General features: G+C 45.9%; 2 protein-coding genes across 3 annotated transcripts in view; one reads left to right on the forward strand and one right to left on the reverse strand.

Moving 5' to 3' along the window:
• Nucleotides 1-20,859, forward strand: part of LOC115461744 (fatty acid-binding protein, intestinal-like) — a 961,316-nt gene that overhangs the window by 686,017 nt on the left and 254,440 nt on the right. The gene's annotated exons all lie outside the window — the stretch shown is intronic.
• The window catches only part of LOC115461745 (fatty acid-binding protein, intestinal-like), a 228,773-nt gene continuing 223,403 nt past the window's right edge, over nt 15,490-20,859 (reverse strand). The window contains exon 4 of the mRNA XM_030191787.1: nt 15,490-15,713. Coding sequence (XP_030047647.1) covers nt 15,663-15,713 — 51 coding nt within the window. The 3' untranslated portion in view covers nt 15,490-15,662. The remainder of the gene's footprint in view (nt 15,714-20,859) is intronic.

Here is a 20,859-nt window from a genome sequence, read left to right on the forward strand (position 1 = left end):
GTGCGTCTGATGTCAGATGCACGCAGAGCAACTTGGACACAAAATCATTGAAGAAGCAACGCCTCGAAGACCAGCACAGGACTTCGGATGACGGGGGTTGGGGTCCCCCATCAGCACAGGTACTGGATGGCGGTGGGGGACGGTTTTCGCTGAGAAGGGGGGTTGACTGGGTCACGGAAAGGGGGGGTGAAAATGGAGGGACGGCAGAGTCTGGAACAGGGCGAGAGGGTGGGGGATGGCCTTGCTAGCGCCCGTTTCCTTCCCTTTTGAAACTGGCATTTTTTACTAGTTTTTTATGATTTTTAACCGTGAAAATGATCGCTCACCACCTGCTACACTGACAGGAATTGTCAGCTATATTCTTAAAAACAAATTGCTATACATTGCAAAATAAGATAGCAGATGTAAATTCTCAAAGTGGACATATTCCAAACACTAAAATGAAAATAAAATGATTTTTCTCTACCTTTGTTGTCTGGTGACTTTCTTTTTCTGATCATTGATAAGTCTCTGACTCTAAAGTTTAGCAATTTCATTAAAGCAAAATATATTTTCACATACCACAGACTCTTCCTATCCAAGGAGAATCTTTTATATAAAAGCAAACACCAAAAAAAAAAAAAAAACAATCAGATTTTCACTTACCAGCTCTTCTACACTACACATCAGCTAAACTTCCTCTGAAACTACTGATGGAACCATTAGCCAATGAAATGGCTTTTAGCTGTAGCTTCGGGTTACCTGACAATTATGCAAACATCATTGCAGTCATGCTCTCCTCTAGGTGTACAAGCTCAGAGAAAAAAAAAACTTTGAACCACTTACAGATTTTAACAATTACACTATTTAGTTTTTATTTCTCCCCAGTCTCACTTGCACACCTCCCTCCAAACCTGGTTGTTCTCCTTAATTTGAATGTTGTTCAAGCTCACCCTGAATGAGGAGTTCATCCCACACCAACCACATAAATAGCAATTGTATTCTTTCAAACAACTTCAGCAGCAGAGCCAGCCTGCCTGCCTCAGTGAGCTCTGTAGCCCAAGAGGGGAGTGCAAGGGAGAGAGGAGAATCACAGCTTCAGGTAAAACACTTTTGCAAGTGAGCTGACCTCAGGAAACGTTAGGCGCCCTCCAGAGGTCAGCGCCCCCCTGCGCAGCTTACCTTGCTTACTGTGTTAGCACGGCCCTGCTGTTGAGAAGGAATGGATCCACAGAAGCTTAGCGGAGATTGGGTGGCAGCACCGGTAATTGGAAAGCAAACCTAGTGCTAGGCAGACTTCTACAACGGTATGTGCCCTGAAAATGGCAAGGACAAATCAAGGTCAAGTATGCATATAAAGTAGCTCATACAATGAGTTTATCTTGCTGGGCAGACTGGATGGACTGTACAGGTCTTTATGAGCCATTATCTACTATGTTACACAGACACCCCAATACACATGTAATTACATGCAGAAAGGTGTTAAAGAATGTCATGCGCCATGCTCTGCATGCTTTCCCTTGTTTCAGTTGTATTTAATTTGTTGTGACTCACCATAGACCAGGGGTGGACAATCTTTATACATAGAGAGCTGCAATATTATGTAATGTTGGAACCAGAAATGCACAAGGTTCTTATAGACCTGTAATTAAAAAAATAAATAAAAATGCCAAAAAGCAAAACTGCTGGAGTGGCTAGTTTGAAAATATTTGTAAAATACATTCTCCGAGGACAAGCAAGCTGAGTAGTATCACTGATGGGTCGTCGTCCGTGACGGCCCAGGAGAGCGGAGCTAAAAAAAAAAAGCTTAAAACTTCTAGAAGCGCGAAGCGCGCGGGAACCACGCACCGTGCATGCGCGAGTGACTTCCCGCCCCCGCGCTTCCCTCAGTTCTATTTTTTCCGCGATCGAGGAGGGGGTTGGAGACTGAGTCGCGTTTACGCGGTTTTTCTCTTCCTTTTTGTCTTTTAATCTACTGTTCTTAAAATTTAAAAAAATATATCCTAGTTCCTTTAGTTTTTCTTATTTTTGTTCCTTTTTCAAGCTTCCTTGCTTTTTCGCTTGCGGCCGCCCTTCCTTTTCCCTTTTTGTGCCTTTTTTCACTAGGCACCATCGAGTCCTTTGATTTCGCAGATGCTATTTTTCCATCCATGTCCTCGAGGCCTCCCAGCGGCTTCAAGCGCTGTTCCCGGGCCATCTTGTGTACTGACCTCCACACGTGGTGTATCCAGTGCCTTGGGCCCGATCATCTTCCAACTGCTTGCAAGTTGTGTAAGTTGATGAAGAAAAGGACCCAGGTGGCTCTAGAGGCTCAGCGCGAGAAACTTTTCTCAGATTGGCCCAGTCCATTGGCATCGGTACCGAGGGCGTCGACGTTGAAGGAAACAGCATCGAGAGATAAGGTAATGGCTGCTGAAAGACCTTTTACAGCTGGGAGCAGTGAGGCATCGAGTGAGTCTCCGCCCGTCTCGAGACCTCCTATGCAGGCCCCCCGGGACCGACCTTCGCCAGCCCCGAGGAGGCGTGAGGATTCTAGTCCTCATCGGTACCGAGTAGTGTCGATGACGGGCGTCGAGCGAAGGCGAAGAAGCATCGCCATCGATCTCCTTCAAGACACTGTACCGAGAGCTCCGGGGAGCCGAGGGACTCAGCACCCGAGAAGCGCTGGCGCCGGGAGGATCGCTCACCCTCCATTCAGGAGGTGCCGATGCATAGGCCGTCAGGCAGCCCGGTACCAGCTCTTGAGACCCAACAGATTCTGGCACCGATTCCTGTACCGGCTCCACAGCCTTTCCTGATGGAAGCTATCGATGAACGTCTCCAGGCCCTTCTTCCATATCTTATGGATGCATGGCTCCGTCGTTCTGCTTTGGTGCCTGAGGTGCTTGCGTCTCCTGCGCCTAATGCTGAGACGTTGCCTGGCCCATCTCCTGTGAGGAGGTCCCCGCCCTCGGTACCGCTTGCGGCACCAGAGCAGGCTACCACCCAGGTTGACTCCCCCTTGATGTCAGTGGAGGAAGCTTCGCTTGAGTCCAGTCAGGGGTCGACTCCTCGACACCCCCCACGAGGATGTCGATTCTCCAAGTCGAGACAGGATTGGGTTCGGGCTGCTCTTCGTGAGCTTCTGTCTGACACCGAGGAGGAACGTTCATGGGAAGAGGAGGAAGACCCCAGATATTTTTCGGAGGAAGATTCCCAGGGGGTTCCTTCTGATTCTGGAAGCTGGAAACTACAGGCCGGTAAGCCTCACTTCAGTTATTGGAAAAGTAATGGAAGCGATGCTGAAGGAAAGGATAGTGAATTTTCTGGAAGCCAATAAGTTCCAAGATCCGAGACAACATGGTTTTACCAAAGGGAAATCGTGCCAAACGAATCTCATTGAGTTCTTTGATTGGGTGACAGGAGAATTGAATCAGGGACGAGCTATGGACGTAATCTACTTAGATTTCAGCAAAGCTTTTGACACGGTTCCCCACAGGAGGCTCTTAAATAAACTGGAGGGGCTGACGATAGGACCTGAAGTGGTGAACTGGATTAGGAACTGGTTGACGGACAGACGCCAGAGGGTGGTGGTGAATGGAATTTGCTCGGAGGAAGGAAAGGTGAGTAGTGGAGTGCCTGAGGGATCGGTGCTGGGGCCGATTCTGTTCAATATATTTGTGAGTGACATTGCCGAAGGGTTAGAAGGTAAAGTTTGCCTATTTGCGGATGATACTAAGATCTGTAACAGAGTGGACACCACGGAGGGAGTGGAAAACATGAAAAAGGATCTGAGGAAGCTAGAAGAATGGTCTAAGGTTTGGCAATTAAAATTCAATGCGAAGAAATGCAAAGTGATGCACTTAGGGAATAGAAATCCACGGGAGACTTATGTGTTAGGCGGGGAGAGTCTGATAGGTACGGACGGAGAAAGGGATCTTGGGGTGATAGTATCTGAGGATTTGAAGGCGACGAAACAGTGTGACAAGGCGGTGGCCGTAGCTAGAAGGTTGTTAGGCTGTATAGAGAGAGGTGTGACCAGCAGAAGAAAGAGGGTTTTGATGCCCCTGTATAAGTCGTTGGTGAGACCCCACCTGGAGTATTGTGTTCAGTTTTGGAGGCCGTATCTTGTTAAGGATGTAAAAAGAATTGAAGCGGTGCAAAGAAAAGCTACGAGAATGGTATGGGATTTGCGTTTCAAGACGTATGAGGAGAGACTTGCTGAACTAAACATATATAATCTGGAGGAAAGGAGAAACGGGTGATATGATACAGACGTTCAAATATTTGAAAGGTATTAATCCGCAAACGAATCTTTTCTGGAGATGGGAAGGTGGTAGAACAAGAGGACATGAAATGAGATTGAAGGGGGGCAGACTCAAGAAAAATGTCAGGAAGTATTTTTTCACGGAGAGAGTAGTGGATGCTTGGAATGCCCTCCCGCGGGAGGTGGTGGAAATGAAAACGGTAACGGAATTCAAACATGCGTGGGATAAGCATAAAGGAATCCTGTACCGAAGGAATGGATCCTCAGGAGCTTAGTCAAGATCAGGAGGCGGGGCTGGTGGTTGGGAGGCAGGGATAGTGCTGGACAGACTTGTACGGTCTGTGCCAGAGCCGGTGGTGGGCAGCGGGACTGGTGGTTGGGAGGCTTACCGGCCTGTAGTTTCCAGCTTCTTCCCTATCACCACTTTTGTGAAGAGGGACCACATCCGCCGTTCTCCAATCCCTCGGAACCTCTCCCGTCTCTAAGGATTTATTAAACAAATCTTTAAGAGGACCCACCAGAACCTCTCCGAGCTCCCTGAATATCCTGGGGTGGATCCCGTCCGGTCCCATGGCTTTGTCCAGCTTTAGCTTTACAAGTTGTTCATTCACACTCTCTTCTGTAAATGATGCTGTATCCACTCCATTTTCATTTGTACTTTTTCCAGTCCATCGCGGTCCTGCTCCAGGATTTTCTTCTGTGAAAACAGAACAGAAGTATCTATTTAGCAATGTTGGCACCAAGTTCCTCATCGGCTTCTACATAATCTTTTTAACAATACATCGAGGCCGTGGAGACTCCACCTCCTCCTTGTCTCTTCCGCGGAGCGCCGATGACGGACATCGGAAGAAAGCTGCCAAAATGTACCGTCATCGGTCGCCCACGGCGCACGGGACTGGCAGCTCCGGGACATCGAGAGAAGACTCGACCCCCCAGGAAGCTGCAGTGCCGGGAGGAGCGCACCCCCTCGGTCGAAGAGGTGTCGATGCGCAGGTCGTTGGGTACCTCGGTACCGTCTCCTAGACCCGGGCAGCTTCCAGCACCAATGCCCACACCGGCCCCCCTGCCTTTCCCGACAGCGGGCCTAGACGAGTGCCTCTGAGCCATCCTTCCAGGGATCCTGGAAGGGCTGATGTGCCAGGCTCTGCCGGCACCGGGGGTGCTTGCGCCCTCGGTGCAGTTGTGGAGGCACCTGTGGGCTCTGGTCCGGTGATGAGGCCTCCGACGCTGCTTGCGGCACCGGTGTCGACTGCCACTCAGGTGGTATCCCCGTCGACGTCGATGGAGGGAGCTTCGTCCCCGCCAGCGCGGGAGTCCACCTCTCAACGCCATCATTGAGGACATGGTTCCTCGCAGTCGAGAAGGGCCCGGTTGCAGTCTCAGCTGAGAGAGCTCATGTCCAACACCGAGGAAGAGGCCTCGTGGGGGGAGGAGGAGGACCCCAGATATTTCTCCTCCGAGGAGTCTGTGGGCCTTCCCTCCGACCCCACTCCTTCACCGGAGAGAAAGCTCTCGCCTCCTGAGAGCCTCTCCTTTGCGTCTTTTGTCCTGGATATGTCTATCAGCGTTCCCTTCTGTAGGATGAAAATAAGTAATTAGGCAATCATTATTCCCTGATAATACTTATTACGATTTCCCTTTGGTAAATCCATGCTGTCTTGGATCTTGCAACTTATTGGCTTCCAGGAAATTCACTATCCTTTCCTTCAGCATCGCTTCCATTACTTTTCCAATAACTGAAGTGAGGCTTACCGGCCTGTAGTTTGCAGCTTCTTCCCTATCACCACTTTTGTGAAGTGGGACCACATCCGCCGATCTCCAATCCCTCGGAACCTCTCCCGTCTCCAAGGATTTATTAAACAAATCTTTAAGAGGACCTGCCAGAACCTCTCTGAGCTCCCTCAATATCCTAGGGTGGATCCCATCCGGCCCCATGGCTTTGTCCACCTTTAGCTTTTCAAGTTGTTCATACACACTCTCTTCCGTGAACGGTGCTCTATCCACTTCAATCTCATTTGTACTTTTTGCAGTCCATCGCGGTCCTTCTCCAGTATCTATTTAGCAAATTTGCTTTTTCTTCATCATTATCCACATAGCTGTTCGCAGTATCTTTTAGTCTCACAATTCCCTTTTTAGTCATTTTCCTTTCACTAATATACCTGAAGAAAATTTTGCCACCCCTCCTCACATTTCTAGCCATTTGTTCTTACGTTTGCGCTTTCGCCAGTCGTATCTCTCTCTTGGCTTCTTTCAGTTTCATCCGGTATTCCTCCTCGTGTCCCTTTTCATGAGTTTTTTTTGTATTTCTGGAACGCCAACTCTTTAGCCTTTATTTTCTCAGCCACTTGCTTGGAGAACCATATCGGTTTCCTTTTTCTCTTGCTTTTATTTACTTTCCTTACATAAAGGTTCGTGGCCCTAGTTATAGCTTCCTTCAGTCTGGACCACTGTCCTTCCACTTCTTGTATTTCCTCCCATCCCATCAGCTCCTTCCTCAGGTATTCCCCCATTTTACTAAAGTCAGCATGTTTGAAATCCAGGACTTTGAGTTTTGAGTGGCCACCCTCCTCTTCAGCCGTCATATCAAACCAAACCGTTTGATGGTCACTGTTGCCCAGGTGGGCACCCACTCGGACATTTGACACATTATCCCCATTTGTGAGTGCCAGATCTAGCGTCGCTCCCTCCCTCGTGGGTTCTGACACCATTTGTCTGAGCATCCACGATCTCTCTGCTTCTTTCCGATTTCACAGACGGAACCGTCTAATCTACATCCGGCAGATTGAAATCTCCCAACAACAGCACCTCTCTTTTCTTCCCCAACTTTTGAATATCAGTGATCAGATCTTTATCTAGGTCCTCCAAATGTGTCGGAGGTCTGTAGACAACACCCACATGGACAGAGGTTTTATCCTTTCTTTTTAAGGTGATCCATATCGCTTCTTCCTTTCCCCAGTTCCCTGTCATTTCAGTCGCTGTGATATCATTTCTCACATACAGAGCTACTCCTCCACCTTTACGCCCCTCTCTATCCTTCCTAAAAAGATTATATCCTGGTATGTTTACATCCCATTCATGGGAACCATTGAGCCATGTCTCTGTGATTGCAACTATGTCCAAGTCTGCCTCCAAGATTAGGGTCAGCTTCATTGGGTCAGCTTCAGGCTTAAAACCTGTGGAAAGTGTTTGCTGTAAAACCTATCTCTAGGACTGTATTAAGCCACTTTTCTACACAGCTGGTTGGGACAAGGGGAAGACAAGGTTAAGAAATGCACCAGAAATGTGCAGAAACCACAGCTGTAGGGTAGGGAAAGGCAGGAATAAAGCCAGCACAATTCTTATCTGTTTGAGTTTCCTTCAGGCAGCAGACAAGCAACCAGGCTGCCCAGCTCTCGCCACAGAAACCACCACACCTAAGTGTTTAAAATGTCTGCTGAAAACCAGGTGGGTGGGGGGAGGGGGAACAACTCAGCACACTTTTAGTAAAAGAAAGAGATTTCTAATACTTCCTGGCAGTTTTGAAATCTGAAAATCTAGTTTTCAAATTTACAGTGTATAATTATGGTACAGCCAGAGACCCCCCCCCCCCCCCCCCCCCCCCCCCCCACTGGAATGGTGGCGGGCCCAGTCATAGAGCTCAGGCCATTACAGACCTTGGCTGAGTCAGAAATCTGATGGCTGACATAACTGGGAGCTTACTGGAAAAGTATGGCCTAGTTTGTAGCCCGGATTGAGGCCTAAATAAGCTAAATTAGGAAAAGTTAGGTCAATAGATATGGAAACAAAATGGAGGATTTCAGCACAAAATGGAAGCCGTATCTGTTGCAAAGTGGAATTTTCTGTAATGTAAGTTAGAAAAACAAGTTGAGAAATGAGACTTTCCTGTGAGCAGGATTGTGGTCAGCCATGGTGTGAGAAAGGAAAGGTGTAGCTGGATGCAGGGTCTTGCTTAAGATTTGTGGTCAAGCGAGCTAAAGACAAAACCATGTTAGCAAGATAGAAGCTACTCATTAGCATGAGCCAATCAGTGACAACCATGACATTAGCATAGATCCAATCAGGTATATCTACTGTCATATTATCCATATCCTGAGGGCACCTATAAAAATCAGGGTATTTCCTGGTTTAAGTTAGAGAAAAGGGTTGCCACTCTCTCTCTCTCTCCCCAAGGGAACCAATGTGTCCAGCAGAATTGACAAATTACCTAATTGCTTTCCCTTGTAAAACCTCTAATTGGTAAAAGAAATTATAAAAGATTAGGAACTAATTAACACCTGTTTGCAGCTGGATTATTATATTCCTATAACTAATTGATTGTACGTGCCTGTTGTCAATCACTGATTTGACTTGTACCTTGGCAAATAAACTCCTTATTCCAAATGATGATTTGTGGGCTTCACTTAATGATGAAAGGCTGTAAGTATAAATGCTTTTGCTGTATCAGGCTATCTTTCGCTGCATTGTATAACTAACCTAAATCCAGTTTGTCATAAGGCTGGTATCTTTTCCTTAGACCTAACATCTCTCTTAGTGGCAATTCCTTTTAGAACTTCACAACTCCTTGATTACCATAGTACTAGTGTTATTTAGAGATGGAGTCAGATTTAAGGTCACTCCAGCCTTCTTGGGGGGGGGGGGGGGGGGGGGGCTCTGGACCCCTAAATTTACAACAACAGATATCAATAAACAAGTTAGAAACACAACAATCAGATCACAACAGTTAGATCACAATATTTGCAGAGCAGATTAAAACAGTTTTTTTTTTAATAATCTTTTTAGGAAAGATATATTTGCAGTGACAAGGATAGACAAGGATAAAAGGGAGAGATGTGCAAAACCACAGCTGTAGGGTAGTGAAAGCTAGGAATAAAGCCAGCACAATTCTTATCTGTTTCCTTCAGGCAGCAGACAAGCAAAGAGCTCCAGGCTGCCCAGCTCTGGCCACAGAAACCACCACACCTAAATTTAAAATGTCTATTGAAAACCAGGTGGGATGGGGAGGGGAACAACTCAGCACACTTTTAGTAAAAGAAAGAGATTTCTAATACTTCCTGGCAGTTTTGAAATCTGAGAATCTAGTTTTCAAATTTACAGATATCAATAAACCAGTTAGAAATACAACAATCAGATCACAACAGTTAGATCATAATATTTGCAGAACTACAGTAGCCTTAATTCCTACACGATTCCCTTCACCAGCTACCTCCTATCTCTCTCAAACTTCCACAAGCACCTTAACTTCTTCTAAGCAAACTGTAATTTTAGCTGAAATATTTCAAAGCATTAGTTCTTCCATTAAAAGTGTGAAAACTGCAGTGCGAGCAAAAACCCCACACATAGGGTTATCATATGGCTCCAGAAAAAGGAGGACGGATTGAGCCAGCCGGGTACTTCCATTGCTTTCAATGGAAAGCAATGGGAGTAAAACCCGGCTGGCTCAATCCGTCCTCCTTTTTCTGGAGCCATATGGTAACCCTACTCACACAGCTACCGAATGGAAAGCATTTCTTTGAATCGCTGATGTCTGTCTTTCTATGATGTCAGATTTAGCCTCATTCTGATGGGTTGAGGTGGGGGAATTCTCCACAGAAGATCAGCCATGTCATGGAAATTAAAAACAGAATGCTGGAATTGGCTAATTATGCCTTGGTGTTTTTAGCAATCTGTGGCCATTTTTGAGACACGTTAGCAGTGTTTGCTGATTTCCAACAGACTTGTGGATTACATCGCTTTGATTTGGAGTGATATAGGATTCCCCTGAAACATAAGAGGGCCTCTGTTAGGTAAACACTCTACAAAGCTGTGATGGACATTGGATTATGCAATAAGTACTTTTAAAATTTTGTTCAGTATGTTTGAAGTGGTTTTGCTCATTCTTTTTAAATGTCTCTGGATGATTCTAGTTATGGCATCTTGCCCAACAAATCTTCGCAAATGAATTCGAGGCGGGATAACAACAAGATGAGCAACTGATACAGAACATCAGGATGTAACAACTACAGTACAATTTGAAACTAAAATGAGTTTGAGCAGACGAATTACCATTAGGAGAAAGATATGTTTTTAAAGCTTTCCAGAAAGCAAATAAGTTATTAAAAGAGCTGTCTGAAGACAGACAGCAGAAAACAAGGTAGAACCAGAAAATACTGCCTTAAAACGAATGCATTTTACAGATGGAAAAGCTAATAGCAAGAAATTACATGTTCTCGATAAAACCACATTGAGCCTACAAATCGGTGGGAAAATGTGGGATACCAGTGCAATAAATAAATTCAGTCTGACAGCTCAACGGGTGTTGAACAACAAGAGCAGAATGAGCAAAAACAGCGATTTCCATTATATACTACAAGATCCTTAGGAAGCTCAGGATGTGCTTTCCTAACCCAAGCAGCTGTTGTGGTCTTGGACGTCACCAAGAAGAGAATTTGGGGAAGAATTAGGCCTGATCAGGGTCAGGATCTGAAGAGGACTAGCATGAGGCCGGGGCAGCAGAACAGCTCTGACATTGAAACACCGAACAAACCACCATCTCTGGGGGAGAGGGAAAGTAGGGTTTGCAGCTCAGCTGGAGGGCTAAATATCTCGAGGTGCGGAGAAGAGATTCAAATGATGGGGGGGAGGGGGAAGTAGGGTTTGGAGCTCAGCAGGAGGGCTGAATGTCTCAAAAAGGAGAGAAGAGATTCAATGAATGGATGGGGGAGGGGGAAGTAGGGTTTGGAGCTCAGCAGAAGAGCTGAATGTCTAGAAGAGATTCAATGGATGAATAGTGTGGGGGGTGGAAGTAGGGTTTGGAGCTAAGCAGGAGAGAAGTGCTTCAATGGATGGATTGGGGGGAAGTAGGGTTTGGAGCGCAGCAGGAGGGCTGGATTTCTTGAGGAGGAGAGAAGACATTCAATGGATTGATAATGGGTGGAAGTAGGGTTTGGAGCTAAGCAGGAGAGAAGTGCTTCAATGGATGGATTGGGGGGAAGTAGGGTTTGGAGCGCAACAGGAGGGCTGGATTTCTTGAGGAGGAGAGAAGAGATTCAATGGATTGATAATGGGGGGAGTAGGGTTTGGAACTCAGCAGGAGAGAGGAGATTCAATTGATGAATGGATGGAAGGGGGAAGTAGGGCTTGAATCTCAGCAGGAAAGCTGAACATCTTGAGGAGCAAAGAAGATATTCAATGGATGAGTAGTGGGGGCTGGGGAAGTGTTCTCAACTTTATCGGGATCTTGCCAGGTATTTGTGACCTGGATTGGCCACTGTTGGAAACAGGATGCTGGGCTTGATGGACCTTTGGTCTTTCCCAGTATGGCAATATAAGTTAAAATTACAATATAAGAAAAAAAAGGAACAGTTCCCAAGAGGAACACAATACAGATTTTGGGCAAATTCACAAAATAACTATGTTTTCAGAACAGCATATAACTAGTTTGATAATGAATATATAAGGGGTAGTTCATTCCACCACTTAGCGATTTGATATGAGAATATTAATTCTGATTCTTTCTTATAAACAAGCCCCTGAGGTGATGGCTGTATGCAATTCAAAAGTTATCCAAGATCACCCACAGTATTTTCATTTGAAATTATAGCTTATAACTTTATACTGTTAATAAGAAGCTGTGTGGTTCGGCTTTCATGGGTGACTGAGAATTAGAAACTTCGTTTTGTCAGAGTTTATTTAGTTGCTTTTCTAAACACTGTAGCCCCTGCTTAATTTAAAAACACAGCATCTTTTATTTCTCTGTCCAGCGAGATACAGAGTTATATCGTCCACACAGATAAGGGGCACATTGTAATGTCTCCAAACTAAAGCCCAGAGGTGCCATTAGTATGTTAAATAAGATAGATATCAGGTATCCCTGTGAGACTCCACAGACCGGTGCCCATGCCCGAGAGAGCTTCCTCAACATTTTTACTTGATGTGACCTTGGAATAAGGAATCCCGTAAACCACTCCAGTACTGTTCCTGATATTCCCAAACCACTCAAACTCTACAGGATATCATGGTCCACCAGGGCAAATACATTGAAGATATCAAACTGAAGCAGCAATGCCCTTCTACCCACATTAATCTTATTCTTTATATTAGACTAGTAAAAAAGGCCCGTTTCTGACGCAAATGAAACGGGCGCTAGCAAGGTTTTCCTCAGAGTGTGTATGTTTGGGAGAGTGTATGTGAGAGTGACTGTTTGAGAGTCAGAGTGAAAGTGTGAGTCCAATCCATGCTCCTCTGTCACCTGGCCCCTCCATTCATCCCTATCCAGCAATTCCCCTCTTCCTGAGTCCTGCCCTTCCAATCCATGGCCATCCATGCTCCTTTGTCACCTGCCCCCTCCATTCATCCCTATCCAGCAATTCCCATCTCTCCCTGAGGCCTGCCCTGCAATCCATATCCATCCATGCCCATCTGTCCCCTCCATTCATCCCTATCCAGCAATTCCCCTCTCCCTGAGTCCTGCCCTTCCAATCCATGCCCATCCATGCTCCTTTGTCACCTGGCCCCTCCATTCATCCCTATCCAGCAATTTCCCTCTCTCCTTGAGGCCTGCCCTCCCAATCCATGGCCATCCATGTTTCTCTGTCACCTGCCCCCTCCATTCATCCCTATGCAGCATTTCCCCTCTCTGCCTGAGGCCTGCCCTGCAATCCATATCCATCCATGCCCATCTGTCCCCTGCCCCCTCCATTCATCCTTTTCCAGCAATTCCCCTCTCTCCCTGAGCCCTGCCCTCCCAATCCATGGCCATCCATGTTTCTCTGTCACCTGCCCCCTCCATTCATCCCTATCCAGCATTTCCCCTCTCTGCCTGAGGCCTGCCCTGCAATCCATATCCATCCATGCCCATCTGTCCCCTCCATTCATCCCTATCCAGCAATTTCCCTCTCCCTGAGTCCTGCCCTTCCAATCCATGCCCATCCATGCTCATCTGTCACCTGGCCCCTCCATTTTCCCTATCCAGCAATTGCCCTCTCTCCCTGAGGCCTGCCCTGCAATCCATATCCATCCATGGCCATCTGTCCCCTCTATTCATCCCTATCCAGCAATTTCCCTCTCTCCCTGAGTCCTGCCCTCCCAATCCATGCCCATCCATGCTCCTCTGTCCCCTGCCCCCTCCATTCATCCATTTCCAGTAATTCCCCTCTCCCCCTGAGCCCTGCCCTCCCAATCCATGCCCATCCATGCTTCTCTGTCCCCTGCCGCCTCCATTCATCCTTTTCCAGCAAGTCCCCTCTCTCCCTTCCATGACCCCCCCTCACATCCATTCTCCTCTCTCTCCCATGTGCCAGCCTGGGCCGGCCTCTTCTCCCCCCCCCCCCCCTCGCATCCATGCTGTGGTTGGCCACCCTCTTCTCTCCCCCCAACATGCGTTTTTTTTTTTTTCTTGTTTTTAAATTTACTTCCGTGGTGGTTCCGGCAGCGAAGCATCAGGGAAGGAGGCGGTGCTCCCGACGTCTAGGTTTCCCTTCGCTGTGTTCCGCCTTCTTTTGACGTCATCCTTGACGTCAGAAGAAGGCGGAACACAGCGAAGGGAAGGCTAGACGTCGAGAGCGCCGCCTCCTTCCCTGATGCTTCGCTGCCGAGCGATGCGATTGGTTGTGTCATAGCTCCGCCCTCGACGTCATCACGTTTGACGCGTGGGCGGGGCAGACACAATGCGATCTCACCCCCTTCACTTTGCTAAGAGAGGCTTCAATAGAACGTTGGAGGTGCATTTTATATAGAGAGATATCTGTCTCTGTGCTGAAACCACTGCTAAAACCCGATTGTGAGTTATGCAGGATATTAGATTGTAGAACCATAAGTACTGCCATACTGGGAAAGACCAAAGGTCCATCAAGCCCAGCATCCTGTTTTCAACAGTGGCCAATCCAGGTCACAAATACCTGGCAAGATCCCAAAAAAGTACAAAACATTCAGTTCTATCAGTACTCTGGGATGAATATCATCCTGTCCAGGAGATTTGCTACTCTTCAGTTTGTAGAACTTCCCCATTACATCCTCCAGTTTCTACTTAAGTTGAGGGTTCCTCAGGGTATGAAAAAAAAGACACACGGTATCCACCATAGTGAAAAAAAGTTTGGAAATCACTGGACTAAATGTTAGTGATCCTATCCTATATAATAAAAAGCACCTCCAACGTTCTGAAGCGGACTCCGTGGCACTGTAGGGTTCGTAAGTCTGTAGTTCACCGTTTCATTGGCTCTCACTGTCCCGCAACCTCACAAGACAGAGGAGCCAATGAATGGTCTCAAAGAAACGTCCTACCTGCCTGCCTTGAAAACATTAGCAAAAGATTTAATCTGTAAGAAATCTAAAGCTGTTCCAGTTGGATAGACAGTGCCTTACTACTACTCATTTCTATAGCGCTGTACACATCCTATATAATAAAAAGCACCTCCATGCCCCCCCTCCAGCCACCCATGTCAAGCAACTCTCCTCTTCCCCTGCCCCTCCTGCAGCCACCCATGGAAGGTTGCTGGACATGGGTGGCTGGAGGGGGAGGGGTCACACACTCACTCTCTGTCTCTCACATACACTCTCTGATACACTCTATATCTCTGTCACACACACACACACACACACACAGAGTCTCTATCTCTCTGTCTACCACACACTCTCAAACACACATACACCCTGTCTCTCACACACACTCTCCATCTCTCACACACTCCGAGGAAAACCTTGCTAGCACCCATTTCATTTTAATAATTGTAATTCCTGGGATCTGCTTAGAGCTTCAGTAGTGGAATATAAGCAACATAATATAACGTAACTCTGCCATTTTGTGCCGCAAAGGCTCTAGTCACAACAAAAAGGAGAACAAACCCTTCCACAAATAACCCACAGAAGAATTAAAAATAAAAAAAGGTAGAAGGCACCAAGGCAAAACTGCCAGGATGGCCAAAGCCCCAGTTTATTTCAAATTCAGAGAGACATATACAAGGTCACTTTCCAAGAACCCAGCACAGGCTGCATTTCAGCTTTAATGCCTTCATCAGGGGTCCTCCGAATGGCGCTATCAGAAAACTGGACTGCTGACTGACAGTATAATGAGAGTCAAATGGGGAAATAAATCAAAATATGCCTCTTACATCCGGAACAAACAGCAAATGAATGGCGTCTCTGGCTTATAGACTCATCCGTTTGCAGAGGCTCCTGTGACATCTTACATTCCCTCCCCTGTAACTGAATCTGCAGCACCGTCTCAGTTCTATTGCTGAGCTCTGGATTATGCACAAACGATATAATGAAAACCGCCACAGAACAGCTTTGCTGAATTTGTATATTTTATTTACACCTTAAGCTTGTTTGAACAGTAGTTGCTACGTCTGGCAAGATGAACAGTCAAGTAGGTTAGGCTCCTACAGGAACCCATCAGTAACGGGTTGGAAAGACCGAGGGCACGTTTCTTCTGCTCGTCTTTACCGAGCTCCCTGGCTGATGTTCACTCTCTCTTGAAGATCCTTGTGGCTTTTACTCCTTCATACAAGTAGGTCTAAAGTTTAAAGAAAAGAAAAGTTTAACTGACAAGTTCCCTGTTGCATAATATCATGTCTGTAGGTGCTCAGAGTCCCTGTGATGTTAAATGAATGATAGATTCATAGATAAAGCTTCTTCACTTCATCCAGAGAGGAGTAATTTGTTTAGCCCCTTTCGTTTGAAATATTAGCTTGTGTGTCTAGGAGTCAGCCAACATGATATCACATTACAGAACCCCCCCCCCCTAAAAAAAAAACAGCCACCCCATTGGAGAAGCTTGTCAGCTGGAGTCAGCTCCTGAGCTCCACTAGAATAACCACCACTATCACCAGGAGTAACTCAGGGACACTATTCACAGGAAAACCAGCACCTCCACAGCCATTTCACAAATGGGTTCTGAAGCTCTCACTAGCTTAGGGGTGGACAACCTTGGTGCTCACGGCCCACAACCCAGTCAGGTTTTCAGATTTCCCCAATGAATATACACGAGATCCAGTTACATGCACTGCCTCCATGGTATGCAAATAGATATCATGCATATTCATTGAATGTTCTATTTCAGGTATATCCTCATTAATTGCAATTAGTATAACATACACTTTCTTCAACAACCATTGTACTAAATTATCAATCTTTATTCAATGTTTAACTCATGTAACTATAATTGTCATCCATATATTAAAATTAAACACACAAACCAACACACACACCTCACTCTTACTCATACACACCAAACAGAATGAAATCTCGTATTCGTAACAAATACTAAAAATCTAACATAATTCAAAGTTTTCAAATTCATGTGCCTCAAAGGTCACTTCCAAACAATACAATTCAATAGTAACTTATCCTCAAGGAACAGTTTGTTTTCCAAAAATCCACTTTTCAGTTTTTCATGCACATCTTCTCATAAGTCAAAAATCATGTCTGTTCTATTACATCAAATGGTCTTCAATGTGTAATAACAATATCATTTATTTTATTTTTTTTATTTTATTGCATTTGTATCCCGCATTTTCCTACCTATTGGCAGGCTCAATGTGGCTTACAGAGTTTTGTTATGACATAGTCATTCCAGGCTATCAGTTACAATTAGTAAAGTACACAGATTAGGAAGGGAGAAAGAAGGTGTGAGGCAGGTTAGTGTAAGGTGGACTTTAATGACTGGGTGGGTTGGTGAGGTAGTTTTGTAGGTTATGAGTTCTTGTAGGCTTTGTTGAAGAGATGTGTCTTCAGAGATTTGTGAAAGTTAGTTATTTCATCCATGGTTTTCAGGGCTGTAGGTAGTGCATTCCACAACTTTGTGCTCATGTAAGAGAAGGTGGTGGCGTGTATCAGCTTGTATTTTAGTCTACAGCTAGGGAAGTGCAGATTGAGGAATTTGCGGGCTGATCTTATGGCATTTCTGGGATCTTCATACTCCACAAGTGCCATAAGATACTTTCAAAGTCATTTTCAAAATTGCTTCTCCGGAAACAACAAGCTGTTGCCCTAAGAGTAATCCATTTAAATTGTAATTCCCATTCATTTGATGTTAGTCACTCGCATTTCAGAGTAAACAATTCTTTCATTTCCGTCAAATTGTCTTCGGTTTGAATACTCTATCACTGACCTGAGGATCTCATGAAAGTCTCACCACTTCAATTAGTAATAACTAACTTGATACTGGTTTCTTCTGTTGTAGCGATGTATCTATTTCAACATCAAGACCCTACACGCACGTGTTTTGCTCCGTAGAGCATCTTCAGGGGTCATATATTTGGCTACCAAAGGTTGTTGAGCACTGGAAAACCAGTTACTCATGAAGATGCCAAAAAAGACATGGAGGTTGGTGCACGCGATATTCGTTTCCAAGCGGCAGCGGCAGCGTCCAACAGTCCGACTCCATTTCCCTCTCTGTTCCGCCCTCTGACATCATCATGTCTTGACGCGAGGGCGGGACAGAGAGGGAAGTCTCTACTGCGCATTTGCAGGTGAGTCGGTCACTTGCGATTTATATGTTTGATTTTTAGTATTTGTTATGAATACGAGATTTCATTCTGTTTGGTGTGTATGAGTAAGAGTGAGGTGTGTGTGTGTTGGTTTGTGTGTTTAATTTTAATATATGGATGACAATTATAGTTACATGAGTTAAACATTGAATAAAGATTGATAATTTAGTACAACGGTTGTTGAAGAAAGTGTATGCATATTCATTGGGGAAATCCTGAAAATCTGACTGGGTTGCGGCCCTTGAGGACCAAGGTTGCCCATCCCTGCACTAGCCCATTTGGCTATCAGGATATCCACATTAATATGTAAGTCTTGCGTATTATTTCCTGTGGATACAATGGAAGTAGCAAATGAGAGATCATGAAAACTACATGGGATAATGAGAACTTCAGGACATGCTTTACAAAGGCAGTGGTGCATGGCGTAGCCACAGGGAAGGGGTGCCTTAGGGGTTTGGGCCCCCCTCTGCAAGGGAAAGAGAATACCAGCAGACATGCTTTGACTGTCAATATTGGCTTTCCCGCACATGCTAAGTAATGCAAAGATAATTTTATTGTGGTGGTGGGGAGGAGGGTAGGGGGAGAGAATACCAGACCCCCTTAAGTCCACCTTTTGGGGGAACCCCCAAAAATGGACTTCTGGCTACACCCATGGTGCAAGGATTAAGGGAACAGCATTTTCCTAATCAATCATTTAGAAGTAGGAAGCAATACAAATCTATGAGGTGTAATCTCATTCCAAAGCTGCCAAATAAAATAAGTTTGTGGAATATCAATGCATATGCATGAATATTTTGCATTGCTTCAACAGATGAGTTGAACTTTTATAATCCTTTATGAGGTTAACATGTTGGGAGACGCATTACACAGGCCTATCCAATCTACCCAGCCATACCACACTGATATATCTAGCAGTCTGCTTAGATGAGTGTTAAGATCCCCAAGTTAACAGATTAGAAGGCTTGGCAGTAAGATACAGGTATGGGGCTAACCACTGTCAAAACTAGTAAGGTAGGGCTCCAGCTTGTCCTGGGGACTCCCAGCCAGTTGGCTTTCGGAATATCCACAATGAACATGCTTCAGATTCATTGCATGCAATGAAGATTTTCTCAAGCATGTCCATTATGGATATCCTGAATACCCAAGTGGCTAGGAGTCCATAGGACATGTTGGGAACCACTGCTCTTGAAGACAAAGTCAGGAGTCACGACTGACTACCACAGTCCTCTGAGCTGAGGGGGGGGGGGGGTGCCGCGCGCACGCGCATGCCTGTCCTCCGTTGTTCCATGCTTCTTCTCTGCCCCAGGAACGCCACTGCAGGCCAGATCTGTTCAAGTTTTTAAACCTGACTCCTGACTTTGTCGGTTCCCAACTTGTCCTATGGACTCCTAGCCACTTGGGTATTCAGGATATCCATAATGGATATGCTTGAGAAAATCTTCATTGCATGCACCCGGCAGGGGGGGGGGGGGGGGGTTTCCTTTGTGGGGTGTCCTTTCGCCGGGGGGGGGGTCCGTGCTGCATCGGGGGGGGCATCACTTGGGGGGCGGGGCGCATCGGCGATCCGCCCCGGGTGCCAGCCCCCCTAGGAACGCCACTGCTGTCCTGCAGGGAGGGATGGCAGCAGTAAGGTATAAACGCTGCATCAGTAGCTTGTCTAGGTGTTAAGGTCTTATGGTAGAAGACCGAGTACACAGGAAGGATGGTAGATATGTGAACAGCCTCCCAGGACAGGAAGAAGGGCGGAGGGAAAGCATTATTCATAGAAACAGTTTTGAAGAATTAGAGGATCCTTTGGGTGTGGTTCTGCTAAATGTTGGGAAAATCCACTGCTATTTCTGGGATAAGCAGCATAAAATGTATTGAAGATTTTGGGGATCTTGCTAGGTATTTGTGACCTAGATTAGCCACTGCTGGAAACAAGATTCTGGGCTTCATGGACCTTTGGTCTGTCCCACTGTTGAAATAGTTATGTGCTTATGATAAGCTGAGGGTGCTAGTGCTGGGGGTTACAACAGAACAAAGGGCAATTTCTCATGGACTATGTGCTCAAGACCTCAGTTCTAGAAACCTTGTGGAACTTTCTGTAAAGTGAGAAATCAGAAGTGTAAATTTACCTGTCTAAGCTCATCCCCCACAATTTCTCGTGTTGTCTTCAAAACTTTGTTGTTATCTTTACGAGTAAACTCGCCTTCCATTATGTCTCCGTTTAGCTTCCAATCACCCTAAAACCAGATAGGACATGATGAAGTCACAAATTCTGGCCTCTGACCTATATAACCTAGTACCTGGACAGCAACAAGGGTAACATCATTTCCACTAATTGGCCAGATAAATTATGGTTTATGTGTTTATGGCCGTTTGTAAAACATAAATCAGTGGTTTATATTAAAAAGAACCCCATACATTAAACACAAAGAACAGATCATCACGGTTAGAATTAAAAGATGTTTTGACACCATAGTGTTATCTATTTTTACTGCTGATCTCTGGCTCCTTTCCAAGGACTGCAGAATAGATCAGGGTGGGAGCTCTTAACACTGATAAGATACCTGAACTAAGATTGTAACCAGGGGTGGTAAATTTTTAACAATGGGCTCTCTCTCCAGGCATAGCCAGCTCTGCAATTTGGGGGGGGGGGGGGGGGGGATGCATGCCTCTCTCTCCCTCCTCCCTTTGTGCGGGCACACTAGGCATACCTTTGATGGCAGGGATGTTGAGCCCCACCAATTAATAAATGACTGCTACTCAGAGCTGGAAACAAGGAGCGGTGAGCAGCAGCAGTCTATTTACTTGGGGCTCAGAATCTCACCCGCAAAATAAAGGAGAATTCAGGAGGGGGCCTGAGCCCATGTTTTGGGAGCCTACTTTAACAACCAGCTCTTGTGAGCCTGTGAGAGCCCACTCCAGCACATCACCCTTTGTAACAATGCATTTGGTATTCCAGAGGAGATCAAGCCACACCTAACAGAGCCTAAGCAATTAGCACAGCTCTGCCCATTCCCTCTCCTCCTGGTCTACTCTGGAGGGGTCCTGAACTCCACAGAGCAACAAGCACCTCTACACCAGGACGCTATTGGTTCATGCACTGAGAAGAGATTCAAAAAGAATGAAAGCCAAACAGCCTACTGGACTCTGCATCTCTCACCTTCCCCATCCCAAAATTTATCC

Source organism: Microcaecilia unicolor, chromosome 2 (assembly GCF_901765095.1).
Source record: "Microcaecilia unicolor chromosome 2, aMicUni1.1, whole genome shotgun sequence".
Lineage (NCBI taxonomy): Eukaryota > Metazoa > Chordata > Amphibia > Gymnophiona > Siphonopidae > Microcaecilia > Microcaecilia unicolor.